We start from the raw sequence: 14,011 nt of genomic DNA on the forward strand, positions 1-14,011 counted from the left end.
TTTGGAACAATGTCGGATTCTTCTGGGCCGTCTGATCTCGCAGCCAAGTCCTATGTAGGGCACCCTGATGATTATCTGTGGTACTTCTGGGGCTGCCCACCGGGTATTTTCTCTCGCAGCCCTCAATTAAAAGTCTTTCAAGGCCAAAGGTGGGGTCTGGGAGGCACCTGGGCCGCTGATTGAAGGAGCCAATTTCCCCTCCTGTCTCAGCGGCGCCTTTGCAAAGCTCTCGTGGCACCAGCAGGGAGATGCTGGCTCAGGAGAGGCCCCAGAGATGGAAAAGAAGGAAAAAAAATTTTTCCTGGTTCCCAAAAACTCCCTGGTTCTCAGAGCAGGGGTTTTAGGATTATTAAAGTTGGAAGAAACTTCCAAGATTGAGCTGAATGTTTGACTGAGCACCACCACGGCCACTGAAGTATTTTGGGGTTTTTCCTGCTCAGTCCCCACATCAGAGCTGGGATTTGGGGAAACCAGTTCCCCGAAAGCTTTTCCTGGTGTTCTTTGAAACCACTGGGTGAGAAAAACACGTCTGGTTGGTCCCTTTGGGAGAGCAGCTGATGGCACCCGGCACTGCCACCGTCCTGGGCACTGTTTCACCTGGAAAATCTCTATTCCCTGGGCATTGTTTCACCAGGAAAACTCCTTCCATGGGCACTGTTTCACCAGGAAAACTCAATTTCCTGGGCACTGTTTCACCAGGAAAACTCCTTCCATGGGCATTGTTTCACCTGGAAAACTCCATTTCCTGGGCACTGTTTCACCAGGAAAACTCCTTCCATGGGCATTGTTTCACCTGGAAAACTCCGTTCCCTGGGCATTGTTTCACCAGGAAAATTCCCTGGGCATTGTTTCACCTGGAAAAGCTTTATTCCAATTGTTTCACCTGGAAAAGTTCCATTCCCTGGGCATTGTTTGACCTGGAAAAGCTCCATTCCAGAGGAACCTGGGAATACCAGCAGGGCTTTTTGTTTCCATGGAATCCCAGACTGGTTTGGCTTGGGAGAGACCTTAAAGCTCATCCAGTGCCAAGGGCAGGGACACTTTCCCTATCCCAGGTTAATCCAAGCTCTGTCCTGGGACACTTCCTGGGGTGGATATCCAGTGTTATCCACAGGGATCCGTCCCTTTGGGTGACTCTGCCACGTTCCCAACACGAATCCCTGACTCCCACCCTCCCCATCCATCCATGACTGCCCCAAATTCCCCAATTTCCCCCAAAGAAGGAGCAAGACAGAGAAGTGGAGGGATCTGGGACTGAGGGAAGTAAATCAGGAGCTCAGGCCGGGGCTGGCTCAGGGTTGTGGTGACTTCCAGGGTGCCCAAATTCCATCCCCTCCCAAACCAGGCGGATTTGCTGCCTTTTCCTGGGATAACAAAAGCCTTGGGGACACCAGGAAGAGGAAGGGGACAGTGGGATGAGAGGGAATGTGTCCTGCAGGAAGATCCATGGCCTTGGACAGGGATGCTGGTTTGGGGGATGAGGATTTTCCTTTCTCCTTTCTTTTTCCTTTCTCCCTTTTCAGTTTTCCTTTCTTTTCCAGTTTTCCTTTCTTTTCCAGTTTTCCTTTCCTTTCCTTTCCTTTCCTTTCCTTTCCTTTCCTTTCCTTTCCTTTCCTTTCCTTTCCTTTCCTTTCCTTTCCTTTCCTTTCCTTTCCTTTCCTTCCCTTCCCTTCCCTTCCCTTCCCTTCCCAGCACCGATGTCCCCACAGAGAAGCCACCAGCTGCCACCTCCTCCTCCTCCACACCATTCCAAGCCTCCAAACCACGCTGGGACCAGGGAACAAAGGGAGGGGAGCAGCTCCAGAAGGGATGTGTGGTGAGGTGACAGCGCTGTCACCCCGGCAGGGAGGACACCGAGCCCGCGGTGACCCTGCTGGGTGACACAAAGCCCGGCTGGGGACGTTTCCTGCTGGCTCCTGTGGCTCAGGCACCAGGAATGTCACAGAACCGGGCGCTGCTCCGCTCTAAGGGGCGGTTGTTGCTCCCGCCCTGGATTTTCCTGTCCCAAAACTCACCCAGAGGATGGAGGGGGCGGTGGCACCTTGGGGACAGCCTCAGAGGAGGCGGCGGCACCTTGGGGACAGCCTCAGAGGGGGCGGCGGCGCTGCCTGCGCGTCCCGAACGGTTCTGGCACCACCTCCTGGACAAAAGATTCCCGGGAAGAAAAAAGCCGGGAATGCGGCTGAGAGCGAGGGACGCGGCGCTGCCACTGTCCCCAAGCGATGTCCCCTCCTCGAGTGGAACCGTGGAGCGCTTGGGGTGGGGAGGATTTAAGGATTTAGGGAAGGAAGGGACAAATCCCACTGTCCCAGGGTGCTCCAAGTGTCCCTTGGACACTTCCAGGGATGGAGCAGCCCCGGATTCCGTGGGAATTCTGTGCCAGGGTGTCCTCACCAGCGTGTCCCTGGCACTGCAGGGGTGTCCCTGGTGCTCCAGGTGTGTCCCTGGCACTGCAGGTGCATCCATGGCACTCCAGGTGTGTCCCTGGCACTGCAGGGCTGTCCCTGGCACTGCAGGGGTGTCCCTGGAACTCCAGGTGCTCCCTGGAACTCCAGGTGTGTCCCTGGCACTGCAGGTGCATCCATGGCACTCCAGGTGTGTCCCTGGCACTCCAGATGTGTCCCTGGCACTGCAGGGGTGTCCCTGGCACTGCAGGGGTGTCCCTGGCACTGCAGGGGTGTCCCTGGTGCTCCAGGTGTGTCCCTGGCATTCCAGGGGTGTCCCTGGCACTCCAGGTGCATCCATGGCACTGCAGGTGTGTCCCTGGCACTGCAGGGGTGTGCTTGGCACTGCAGGTGCATCCCTGGCACTCCAGGTGTGTCCCTGGCGCTCCAGGTGTGTCCCTGGTGCTCCAGGTGCATCCATGGCACTCCAGGTGTGTCCCTGGCACTCCCTCCTGCTCCAAGGTCCCAGGCTGGGAACACCACAGCCACACTCCCTGTGGCTCCTCCTGGCATTCCCAGCTGGAGCAGAACTCGGGGATCAGCCCAGGGGAACGGGAGGTGCTGAGGAAGAGCTGGAATTGCCTCCTGTTCTTTACACCTGGGTGTAAATCCCTGCTGCTCTGCGGGATGGTGCCAGGGAACGCTGCTGGGGCTGCTCCCTGGGCCATTCCTGCTGGGAATGCTGGGCTGGACACACAGGGAGGATGATGATGATGAACCTCCGTTCACCCACCCCAGAACAGCCCCCTGGGGGCTCCATCCAAGCCCTGATCTCCTGGAATCTGGTGTGGGGCCATGCCAACAAAACTTCCTTGCAGCTCTGGGAATGTTTTCCACCTGGATCTGCTTTTCCCTCTTTGCCAGCACCTCAAATCCAACCTAAATTATCCCAGGAAGGATCAGGAAGAGGAGCTGAACCCAAATGTTCTGCTGGAGCTTTGCTCCTGCCCGGCACAAAGAGAGAGCTGGGCCCAGGTGCCAAATTCCCAATGTTCCAGAGCCAGGGGATGTGGCTGGAATGCAGAGAGGGCTCAGCTGGCATGGAGTCAATGACCCTGAGGAGCCTTTGTTGGGATGGGAAAGAGGGGAAAGAGGGGAAAGAGGGGAAAGAGAGGAAGGAAGGAAGGAAGGAAGGAAGGAAGGAAGGAAGGAAGGAAGGAAGGAAGGAAGGAAGGAAGGAAGGAAGGAAGGAAGGAAGGAAGGAAGGAAGGAAGGAAGGAAGGAAGGAAGGAAGGAAGGAAGGAAGGAAGGAAGGAAGGAAGGAAGGAAGGAAGGAAGGAAGGAAGGAAGGAAGGAAGGAAGGAAGGAAGGAAGGAAGGAAGGAAGGAAGGAAGGAAGGAAGGAAGGAAGGAAGGAAGGAAGGAAGGAAGGAAGGAAGGAAGGAAGGAAGGAAGGAAGGAAGGAAGGAAGGAAGGAAGGAAGGAAGGAAGGAAGGAAGGAAGGAAGGAAGGAAGGAAGGAAGGAAGGAAGGAAGGAAGGAAGGAAGGGGCAGCTCCTCCTCCAGGGGCACATTCCCATGTCCTGAGGTTTTCCTGGATTTCCCAGAGGCTCAGATGGGATTTTTGGAGGAATTCCCAGAGAATCCCTGAGCTGTCCCTCCCTGGGAGTGTCCAAGGCCAGCCTGGAGCTCTCTGGGACAGGAAAAAGGGGTGGGACTGGGGGATCTTTGCTGTTTCTGCCATCCCAAAGCATTCCATGATTTCTGTTTTGGCAGAAAGCATCCACATCAGGGGAAGTTCCCCATGCATCCCAAAACCCCAGCCCAGGAAAGCAGCGCCCATCCAAGGGGGAAGCAGGCAGAGAGTTTTTATCCTGAGGACAGCTCCAATCCTTTATTCCTAATTTAAATTCCTTTATCCCCTCCAAAAAATCCAGAATAAACCTTGGGTTAAACCCCAGCGGGCCAAGGTGGGGCTGCAATGTGACAAAACCCCACCTTTCCTCCTTCTCCTGCTTCCCAGCTCCAGGAAAAAACCTGGATTTTGGGATCAAAGCAGCACCTCAGGGGCTCCAACAATTGAATTCTTCAGTCCTGTGGAGAAGCTGCAGCTCTGGAGCAGGAATTGTTTCCCTCCAAGTGCAGATAAAGAATTCCCAGTGGGATTTGTGTGCTCCAGCTGCATGCGCTGCCTGCAGCGCGACTGTGCCGCTTCCAGCAGGGAGAAATCCCAATTTCCGTTTTAAAGCAGATTTTAACTCTTCAGAATTTTAAAAAATCTGCTTTAGAACCCCTCTCACATCCCCCATTTCCACCTTTGTTTTTTATTTTCAGGAATAGTGCAGGAAATTCCCTGTTTATTTCTTTATTCCAGCAGTTTTTTTTTTAATCCTGATCATCAGGAAAATCAACCTTGGGGTTGTTTTAGGGATGAATAAAGTGAAAACAAAGAGAGGAAAACACAGATTGGGCTCCAAGGTGGGAATTCTGAGTGAATTTTGGTTTTTTTAAGGAATAAACCTCCAAGAATTTGGAATTTCTTCCCAAAACTCCCTGAGAATTCCAGAGATGCCCAGGGAATGACCAGAGGTGGAGCAGAACCCTTGAGGGCGTCACCTCCAAAGGGAGCTGGCAGCAGGATTTTGGTAAAATCCCAAAAAATTCTTCATCCCATTCCTTGAGAATCCCTGGGAAAATGCAGTTTATTCCTCCAGCCCTGAATTTGGGATCATTTCCCAGCCTCTGTCAGGAATTCCAGCTTCAGAGGAGCCCCCCTGGATGGAATTCCCTGCCCTAAAACCCCAAGGAATGACAAACACCACCCAGAAATCCAACCTGAAAATTGGATTTTCCAGCTGTTTTTTCCCCAAATGTATCTTGCAAATCTCTTTATTACAACACACAGATTAGTCCTGAATCGTTTCTTATGTACAGAAATAGAATTTTTTAGGTAGAAAAAACCCCAACAAAGCGGCCACAAATCAAAAGAAAATCCATAGAAAGCCAAATCCAAACTTTTCCCCCCCAAAATGATACAAAAATAAAAATCTGCAGATCACAGTTTTGATTTAATTCCCTCCAAGTTTTGCTTCCCATATATTTTAAGGAATTTTAGAAGGGAAAAAAGGGAGCTCTGAGGTGTTCAGGGATGGGTTTGGTGCTAATTAAATTCCACTTCCTGCTGGAACAGCTGGAATGAAAGGAGGTTGGAGAAGTGGGAAAAATTCATTCATGGGAATTCTGATTTTAAAAAAAAATCTCATTTTTTCCCAAGGTTTGAACCCTTTGGAAGCAGCTCTTGTCCTTCTTGAGATCCCATTTTTCCAAGCAGTTCTGGATTCCCAGCATTCCCAAGGTTTCTCCTGAGCACCAAGAAATCCGAGTTGTCCGGAAAGAACTGAAGCACCACAATCCCAAAAAAATTCCCAAAAAATCCCAAAAATCTCAGGGATTGGGAGATCCGAGGGAAAAAAACCAACTGGGAGATCCATGGAAAAATTCACGTTGTGTGTTTTCCTTGGAATGATCAGAAATCCACACTTTTTTCTTCTTGGAATTCCATTTTTTTGGGGGTTTTTTTTGGTTGGTTTGCCCCCTCCTGAATTAAAAAGCAAAATCCAATGTGAGTAAAATCCTCCAAAAATTCCAAATGGATTTTTCAGGATTTGAGGGAATGATGCAAATTAATTTTTTTTTTTTTTTGAGGAAAAAAAATCAAATTTTTGGGATGGCAAACAGTTGGAATTTGAATTAACGCAGCTGTAATTTAATTCATCCCCTAAATTTTCTTATTGCATCACAAAAAGAGGATTTTTCAACTCAAAGAAACCACTTCCTGCAATAAAAATAAAGGATAAATCCAAAAATTCTGGGATTTTCAAGTCAGGATAAAGCAGGAAGAAATAATTTTCTCCCAAGTTAAAAACTGAAGGAATTAAGGATAAATTTAAAGCACTTTTAAGGTTTTTCTTCTACAAAATGGAAATTATTCTGGCCAGCTGAACAAATAATTGATTTATTGACCCAACTTTGTGCAAACATTGGAATTTTTCCATTTTTATTTTCCCTGCTTGGAAAATTCCCACACCAACCTCCAGCTCCAAAGCTTTTTTTCCCTCATGGATTTTGATTAAATAATGTAATATTTTAAATTAAGAATATAAATAAAGAGTTTTGTCCTCTCACTGAAATGTTTCTGATGACCCCAGTGCAGACACAAAGAGTTAATACTGATTTTTGGGAAAGAAAACAAGGAATTTTTGTCTTGAAATTTTCTTTAAATCCAAGATAATTTCCTTAAATCCAAGAAAATTATCAGGACAAGCAGATTGGATATAAAAATTCACTTCAATCCCTCTCCCAAAGCAGAATTACAGCAAAGATTCATTAAATAATTCAGGAATTTTGCTCCCTAAATTCAAGCATCATCCACAGCCCTCATGGAGTTTTAATTATTAATTGGGATGAGGAATTTCCTTGCTCTAAAAAACCAAGGAATTTGTTGGACAAGCAGCCAGAACCCTTTGGAATAATCCTGGCAAAGGGAATGATTGAAATCAATCAAACCAAAGCTTGGCTGGAATATTCAAACCTCAAAAAGCTCCAGAAACACTCAAACATTGGATTATTCCAAACAAATAAAAAAAATGGGAAAAAAATCCCTTAAAGGAAGGAAAAATGAGGCTTTTGGAGAAGCTGGAAAAAATGGAGAAACACAAAAAAAAACCCCAAAAAACAAACAAAACCCTGACCTGCACATCCCTCAGGGAATTTGAAATCAAAACTGCAATTCTAGGGAGTGAACCCCATAAATATTTCCTTCAAAATAGGTTTTGCTTTGTTTTTTTTTTTTTTGTTTTGTTTTTTCCAAAGTGCAAAAATCCAACGGAACAGTCCCCACACTTCCCAAGGTACGGCAGGAAAAGGCATTTTTAGGGAAAGGATTGAACCCCAAGCAGTCTGGTTGTGTGTCAAGTGCTAATGAACAGGAATGCAATTAGAGCACCTTTTTCAGGGAGCTCCAGGGGTTTTATCTGAATATCAAACCAAGAATTTGTTGAGTGTCAAACTGGGGAAAAAAAAAAAAAAAAGGGGAAAAAACCCCAAATCCCGTTTTTCTCCCCGTTTCAGCACATGCAGCTGCCACTTGCGGTTGAGATCTCATTAAGGGAAGGGTCAGGCAAATTGCAGGAGCTGTAAGGTGCTAGAAGGGCTCAGTCCTGTGGGATTGGGATTGCTGGAGCCTGTGCAGTACCCTCAGCCTGTGCTCCGTGCTCAGGCAGTAGCCAATGGCCTCCTCAGTCTCCTGGATGCGCCTCTGGAACCTGCAGCCGTCCCGAGCCAGCTCCTCCCAGGGCCCCTTGCGATCCTCCTCGCTGCTGATGTAATACTCTGTCACCTCCTCCTGGAATGTCACCTGCAAAACAGGGGATGCAGGCAGGAATTATCAGAAAATGAATGTTTAAAGTGGTGGGTTTGGGGTTTGGAGTCAAAGCTGTTGAGTGGGGAAAGGGTTGGGAACTTTTTCTGAGAGATGTTGGGAAGGGATTCCTGACTGGGATGGGACTCCCAGAGGAGCTGTGGCTGCTCCATCCCTGGGAGTGTCCAAAGTCAGGAAAGCAGATAAAAACCAGAAAAAATAGCTAAAAAGAAATAAAATATGGCTTTAAGATATTATAGAAACAAATAAACTATGAGGGCCTTTCTGGTCCTCCTCACTGCCGATGCAATACTCTGTCACCTCCTCCTGGAATGTCACCTGCAAAACAGGGGATGCAGGCAGGAATTATCAGCAAATGAATGTTTAAAGTGGTGGGTTTGGGGTTTGGAGTCAAAGCTGTTGAGTGGTGAAAGGGTTGGGAATCTTTTCTCAAGAGGATTGGGATGGGATTCCTGACTGGGATTGGAATGATGGAACTCCCAGAGGAGCTGTGGCTGCTCCATCCTGAGAGTGTCCAAAGTCAGGCTGGAGAGTGGATAAAAACGAGAAAAAGTAGATAAAAATAAGTAAAATATGGCTTTAGAATATTATAGAAATAATTAGAATATGAGGCCCTTTCTGGTCCTCCTCACTGCCGATGTAATACTCTGTCACCTCCTCCTGGAATGTCACCTGCAAAACAGGGGATGCAGGCAGGAATTATCAGAAAATGAATGTTCAAAGTGGTGGGTTTGGAGTTTGGAGTCAAAGCTGTTGAGTGGTGAAAGGGTTGGGAATCTTTTCTCTGGAGTATTTGGAAGGGATTCCTGACTGGGATGGGATTGGCAGAGGAGCTGTGGCTGCTCCATCATCCCTGGGAGTGTCCAAAGTCAGGAAAGCAGATAAAAACCAGAAAAAATAGATAAAAATAAGTAAAATATGGCTTTAAAATATGATAGAAATAATTAGAATATGAGGCCCTTTCTGGTCCTCCTCACTGCCGATGTAATACTCTGTCACCTCCTCCTGGAATGTCACCTGCAAAAAGGGGATTCAGGCTGGAGCTCTCAGCAAATGAATGTTTAAAGTGGTGGGTTTGGGGTTTGGAGTCAAAGCTGTTGAGTGGTGAAAGGGTTGGGAATCTTTTCTCAAGAGGATTGGGAAGGGATTCCTGACTGGGATGGGACTCCCAGAGGAGCTGTGGCTGCTCCATCCTGGGAGTGCCCAAAGTCAGGCTGGAAAATGGATAAAAAACGGCAAAAAGGTAGATAAAAATAAGTAAAATATGGCTTTAAAATATTATAGAAATAAATAGAATATGATTAAAGCATGTGTGGGACTGCTGCTGGGACTTCAGGATCCCTGCTGGAACTTTGGGATCCCTGGTGGGATTGTGGGGTCACTGCTGGGACTGGGGGATCCCTGATGGAACTTTGGGATTCCTAATGGGATTGTGGGGTCACTGCTGGAACTTTGGGATCCCTGATGGGATTTTGGGATCCCTGATGGGATTTTGGGGTCACTGCTGGCACTGTGGGATCCCTGCTGGGATTTTGGGATCCCTGCTGGAACTTTGGGATCCCTGCTGGAACTTTGGGATCCCTGCTGGAACTTTGGGATCCCTGCTGGCACTGGGGGATTGCTGAGGATTTCCTAACAACCCCAAAAAAACCCCAGAAAGGTTTTGTTGAGTCAAGAGCCCCGTGAGTCACCACGGGGACAGATAAGGGAGGAACAGGGGACAACACTCATCCCAATGTGACCGGAACAACCCGTCCTGGAGTAAAAATACCCAAAAACTGTCACAACCCCTCTCTCCTGGAATGCCAGGGGTGGAGTTCATGCAAGGAAATTAAAAATATACACACAAAACTCACAATTCTTCCTGGGATTCCAGGGGTGGAGTTTATGTGATGAAATTTTAAATATGCACACAAAAAACTCACAATCCCTCCTGGAATTCCAAGGTGGAGTTCATGCAAGGAAATTAAAAATATACACACAAAAAAACCTCACAGTCCCTCCTGGAATTCCTGGAGTTCACAAAATGAAATGAATGAAAAATATACACACAAAACTCACAATCCTTCTTGGAATTCCAGGGTGGAGTTCATGTAATTAAAATATACACACCAAAACTCACAATTCTTCCTGGAATTCTAGGGGTGGAGTTTATGTGAGGAAATTTTAAATATGCACACAAAAACTGTCACAATCCCTCCTGGAATCCTAAGGGGTGGAGTTCACATAATGAAATTAATTAAAAATATAGACATAAAAACTGTCACAATCCCTCCTGGAATTCCAGAGGGTGGAGTTCATGTAATGAAATTAAAAATATACACAAATAAACTGTCACAATCCCTCCTGGAATTTTAGGGGTGGAGTTGATGTAATGAAATTAAAAATATACAAAAATAAACTGTCACAATCTCTCTTGGAATCCTAAGGGGTGGAGTTAACATATTGAAATTAATTAAAAATATAGACATAGAAACTGTCACAATCCCTCCTGGAATTCCAGGGGGTGGAGTTCACATAAGAAATTAAAAATATACACAAAAACTGTCACTTTTAAGTCCTTTTAGCAGCTATTTTAAGTAAATAAAGGAATTGATAGGCTCGGGATGTGCACTTGGCAGGGTTTAGACTAAGGTCATAGGAAGGATTTAAGTCTGAGTTAAACCCAGCTTATTTTAGGCTCCTGCTGGACTGTTTGACTTTATTTGGCATTCAGCTATAAAAAGGCACAAACTGAAATCAGGATTTACTCTAAAATCAGGATTGACTCCTCCAAACCAGCTCTGCTCCAGGACAAATATTCCTGGAAGCAGGAAAAAAACCCATGGAAATGTAAAAAACAAATAAATAAAAAACGCTGCTCCATTCCTGGGATTTATCAGCACAACGAAGGAGGTGTTGGTGCTGCAGGGAGCTTCCAAACAGGAAAATCTGGAATTCCAGAAGGGTTTGGGTGATCCCGTTCCATGAGGGACAATTCCCAGTGTCCCGGGGGGTGTTTTGTGCAAGGATAGGAGCAAGAGATCTCCAAAATTCAGCATTTTTGGGTCACGGAATTCCCTGGTGCCAAAAGTCCCTGGGAGCGGAGCCAGGAGGGGCCACACGGGCCCTCACAGAGCTGAGCCCGAAGTGCCACCAACACCGCCGGGTTTCCTGGCTTTGGGATCAACACCCTGCGGGATTCCAGCCGGGAACGGCCCTGAATAATCCCAAAAATCCCCGGGGATCCTCAGGAATGTGCCCGGCGCCCTGCAGGAGCTGCTTTAGGAGCTGTTACATCAGCCCGTCCCCACCTTGCAGCTTTTTTACATCAGTCGGAGCCACAACTCCCGGGGCTCTGATGTCATTTGGGACATTGCGGCCACCTCATCCCTTCTTTCAGCACAGCCCCGACAGCACCCGAGCCAAAAATTCCTGCTGCAATCGCAGCCCTGCCACTTGGGAGTGCTCGAAGTTAATCATTAATGGGAATTAATGCAGGAAAATAAATGTATCTGCTGGAAAAAGAATGTGAAATAATTATAAATATTTGCTATTTGCGTGGTTTGTTCCACCACTGGATTGTCCAAGGATTTGGTATTCGAGTCATTCCTCATCCAGATGTTTGAGGTATCCACCTTGAACATCTGCAGCACCACAAAATTTAGGATAAATTCCTGTTTATCTGCATCCCAGTACAGGTATTATTATTCTTATTCTTATTCTTATTATTATTATTGCCCAAATTACTTAAAAAAAATCAAATTACTCTGTTTGGGCTCAAAAGCCCAGTTTTTGATTACATCCCTCCCATAAATAACTATCCCATAAATAGCTATCCATACTTGTAATAGAAATATTCTATTTATAAATATTATAATTTAATATTAGAATATTTAATCATATCTTAAACGGAAATGGGAATATTGGGATAATTTATATGGGAACCTCAGTTTAGTCCAGAGCACTGAACAAGCCAACCTGAGTTATAAAAAAATCCTAAAAAATCTTTCGGTTTCAGGTCCTAAATAACTTAAACTGGTGCTTTTCAGGGAAACTCGTCACAGCTCTGGAGTTTTTCAGGGAAAAATTTCCACCCCAGGCCTGGAGTTTCTCTGACGTCGAAACCACAAGAGGAACTGAAGAGAAATTACAACTCAAAACGGAAAATGGAACTTTGAGTCTAGAGGAAAAAAAAAAAAAATCCTCGTCAGCGAGTCTCAGAATGAGTCTCAGAATTTCCCATCACGTGCCGAGGATGAGGCGCAGCATTCCAGGGAAATTATCAGCACACACGGAACGCTGACCTCACCCCCACTTGGCGCAGTGTGGGTTTGTTTGATTATTTTTTTTCCTCTCAACAATCCAGAAACACAAAAATATGAATAAAATCTCTCTACCTTTTTCCGCTTGGAACTCGCAGTTTTCTCCCTGCTCTGCCCCGGCTCAGCGCTCCCGCAGTTGTGTTTTTCCAGCTGTACCCTACACACGCTGAAACGCTCCGAGGCGGCAGAAATCGCCCTCTCCGCCCCTTGGAAACCCGGCGTCCCTTTTCTCTCCGCTGTCTGAAAGGCCGCCGTGAAATTTAAAGGGTTATAGGGATCGTCCGAGCTACAGAACGAGTTCCAGAGCTTCAAGCTCTCCGCCTCATCCACGCTGTCACAGTCCCACTCGTCCTCCTCGGAACTAGGCGAGCCCTCGGAGGACTCTGCCCACGAGTCTTCCTCCTCCTCCTCCTCCTCCTCCACGTCCGACATTTCCTTTCCCGGCTCGCTGGAAGACGTCTGGATGGTGGCTGTGAAGTTCTGAGGGTTGTAGGGATCCAAGCTGTAGAAGGAATTCCACAGATGAAGCCTCTCCCCGTCCTGGCTGCCGGCGTCTGAGTCCGAGGGCAGCTCTTCGCTGTCAAACCCATCATCATCATCTTCATCATCATCATCACCATCATCCCAGTCTTCCTCACCCTCACTCTCCTCCCCGCTGGATACTCCCCCGATGATATAATCGATTAATTTATTCGCACAGGCAGGTCTGGTGGAAATTGGGAAGTCTTGCTCTGTTTCCGAGTCCTCACGTTCCTCTCCAGCCAAGGTTTCCTCCTCCTCAGCCGCACCCCGGAGCCCCTCCTGCTCCTCGGGGACACCCCCGGGCTGTCCCCCCACACCCTCGGGCTGCTCTACATCCCCGCTATTGCCGCGCTGCTCCCCAATTTCCCGGCAGACGCCCCTGTTCTGCTGCTGCTGTTCCTCCTCCAGGCTGTGGTAGCCGTGGTCGGGGTCGGGCACGGGCAGATGCCAGCGCTGGAGGAACGCCAGGCGCTTGCTGCGCAGGAATTCAACCTCGGGCAAGCCCTCGGCTCGCAGGGGCTGCGGCAGGTGGCTCTTGCCCTGCTCCAAGCCAGGCACGTACAAATCCATGGGAAGGGCTCCCAGACTGTTCCTTACCAGCCCTGCTCCCCACAGCCCCGCCGGCGGCTCCAGGCCGCCCTCCGGCCGCTTCTCCGGGAGTTTCTCCTCGGTCCAGTCCAGCGAGGTGTCCGCCCTGGGCAGCAGCACCAGCGGCGGCGGTGCCTTGGCGGGGCAGAGCGCGGAGCTCAGCGCGGCGCCGGGCAGCAGCCGCTGCAGGAGGGCGGGAAGCGGCGACAGCAGCTGCGACACCACGCGCAGCCACGAGAAGGGCGGGCTCGCTTGGGACGAGCCGCCGGCGGGCGCCGCGCTGGGCCCCGCCAGCTTCGGCCAGGCCCCGGCCAGGCCCAGTCGGGCCCATCCCAAGCCGGGGCCGGCGTGTTCGCGTCCGCTGTGCTCCATGAGGCCGTTCAGCGCTGCCAGCGGTGCGGAGGGGTGTGTGGAGCGGCGCTCCGTGGCGGGGCGGTGAGTCTGAAGGCTCGGCGGGCGGCGGGCAGCTCCGGTTCGGGTTTCGACTCCATCCTGAGGCAGCTTCAGCACAAAATGGCGGCGCCGCCGCCTCAACGCTTCCCGTCCCCAGAGGGAGGGGCGGGGCGTCACCTTCTCTGCCCCGCCCACTCGCGTCACCACCTCCCATTGGGCGGTGACGGTGATGCCACGCCCACTCCCTCGTGTGGCCACGCCCCGCTAGGATTGCATCAGCCAGCGCGCGGCGCACGGCAGCGCCCCCTGGCGGCGCGGTGGGGTCTGGGGGGAGCGGGGGCACCCCGAGCCCACCCGGGGCTGGTCAGGGGACACTTTGGGG

At 49.2% G+C, this 14,011-nt stretch overlaps 1 protein-coding gene across 1 annotated transcript; it reads right to left on the reverse strand.

Moving 5' to 3' along the window:
* Positions 1–5,255: 5,255 nt before the first annotated feature.
* PPP1R15B (protein phosphatase 1 regulatory subunit 15B) lies at positions 5,256–13,757 on the reverse strand. The gene is made up of 2 exons (XM_066565311.1): positions 12,202–13,757; positions 5,256–7,798 (listed from the first exon to the last, which is right to left on the reverse strand). Exons 1-2 carry the CDS (start codon positions 13,606–13,608, stop codon positions 7,586–7,588), a joined length of 1,620 nt encoding a protein of 539 aa, XP_066421408.1. The 5' UTR covers positions 13,609–13,757; the 3' UTR covers positions 5,256–7,585.
* Positions 13,758–14,011: the final 254 nt, after the last annotated feature.

This window comes from Molothrus aeneus, chromosome 24 (assembly GCF_037042795.1).
Source record: "Molothrus aeneus isolate 106 chromosome 24, BPBGC_Maene_1.0, whole genome shotgun sequence".
NCBI lineage: Eukaryota > Metazoa > Chordata > Aves > Passeriformes > Icteridae > Molothrus > Molothrus aeneus.

What these genes read in the sequence shown, in the direction of transcription:
- PPP1R15B (XM_066565311.1), bottom strand. Translation starts at nt 13,608, where the DNA reads ATGGAGCACAGCGGACGCGAACACGCCGGCCCCGGCTTGGGATGGGCC. An exon ending in CGAGTTCCAAGCGGAAAAAG is followed by an intron (nt 7,799 to 12,201) that starts GTAGAGAGATTT and finishes CCTGTTTTGCAG; the next exon opens with GTGACATTCCAGGAGGAGGT.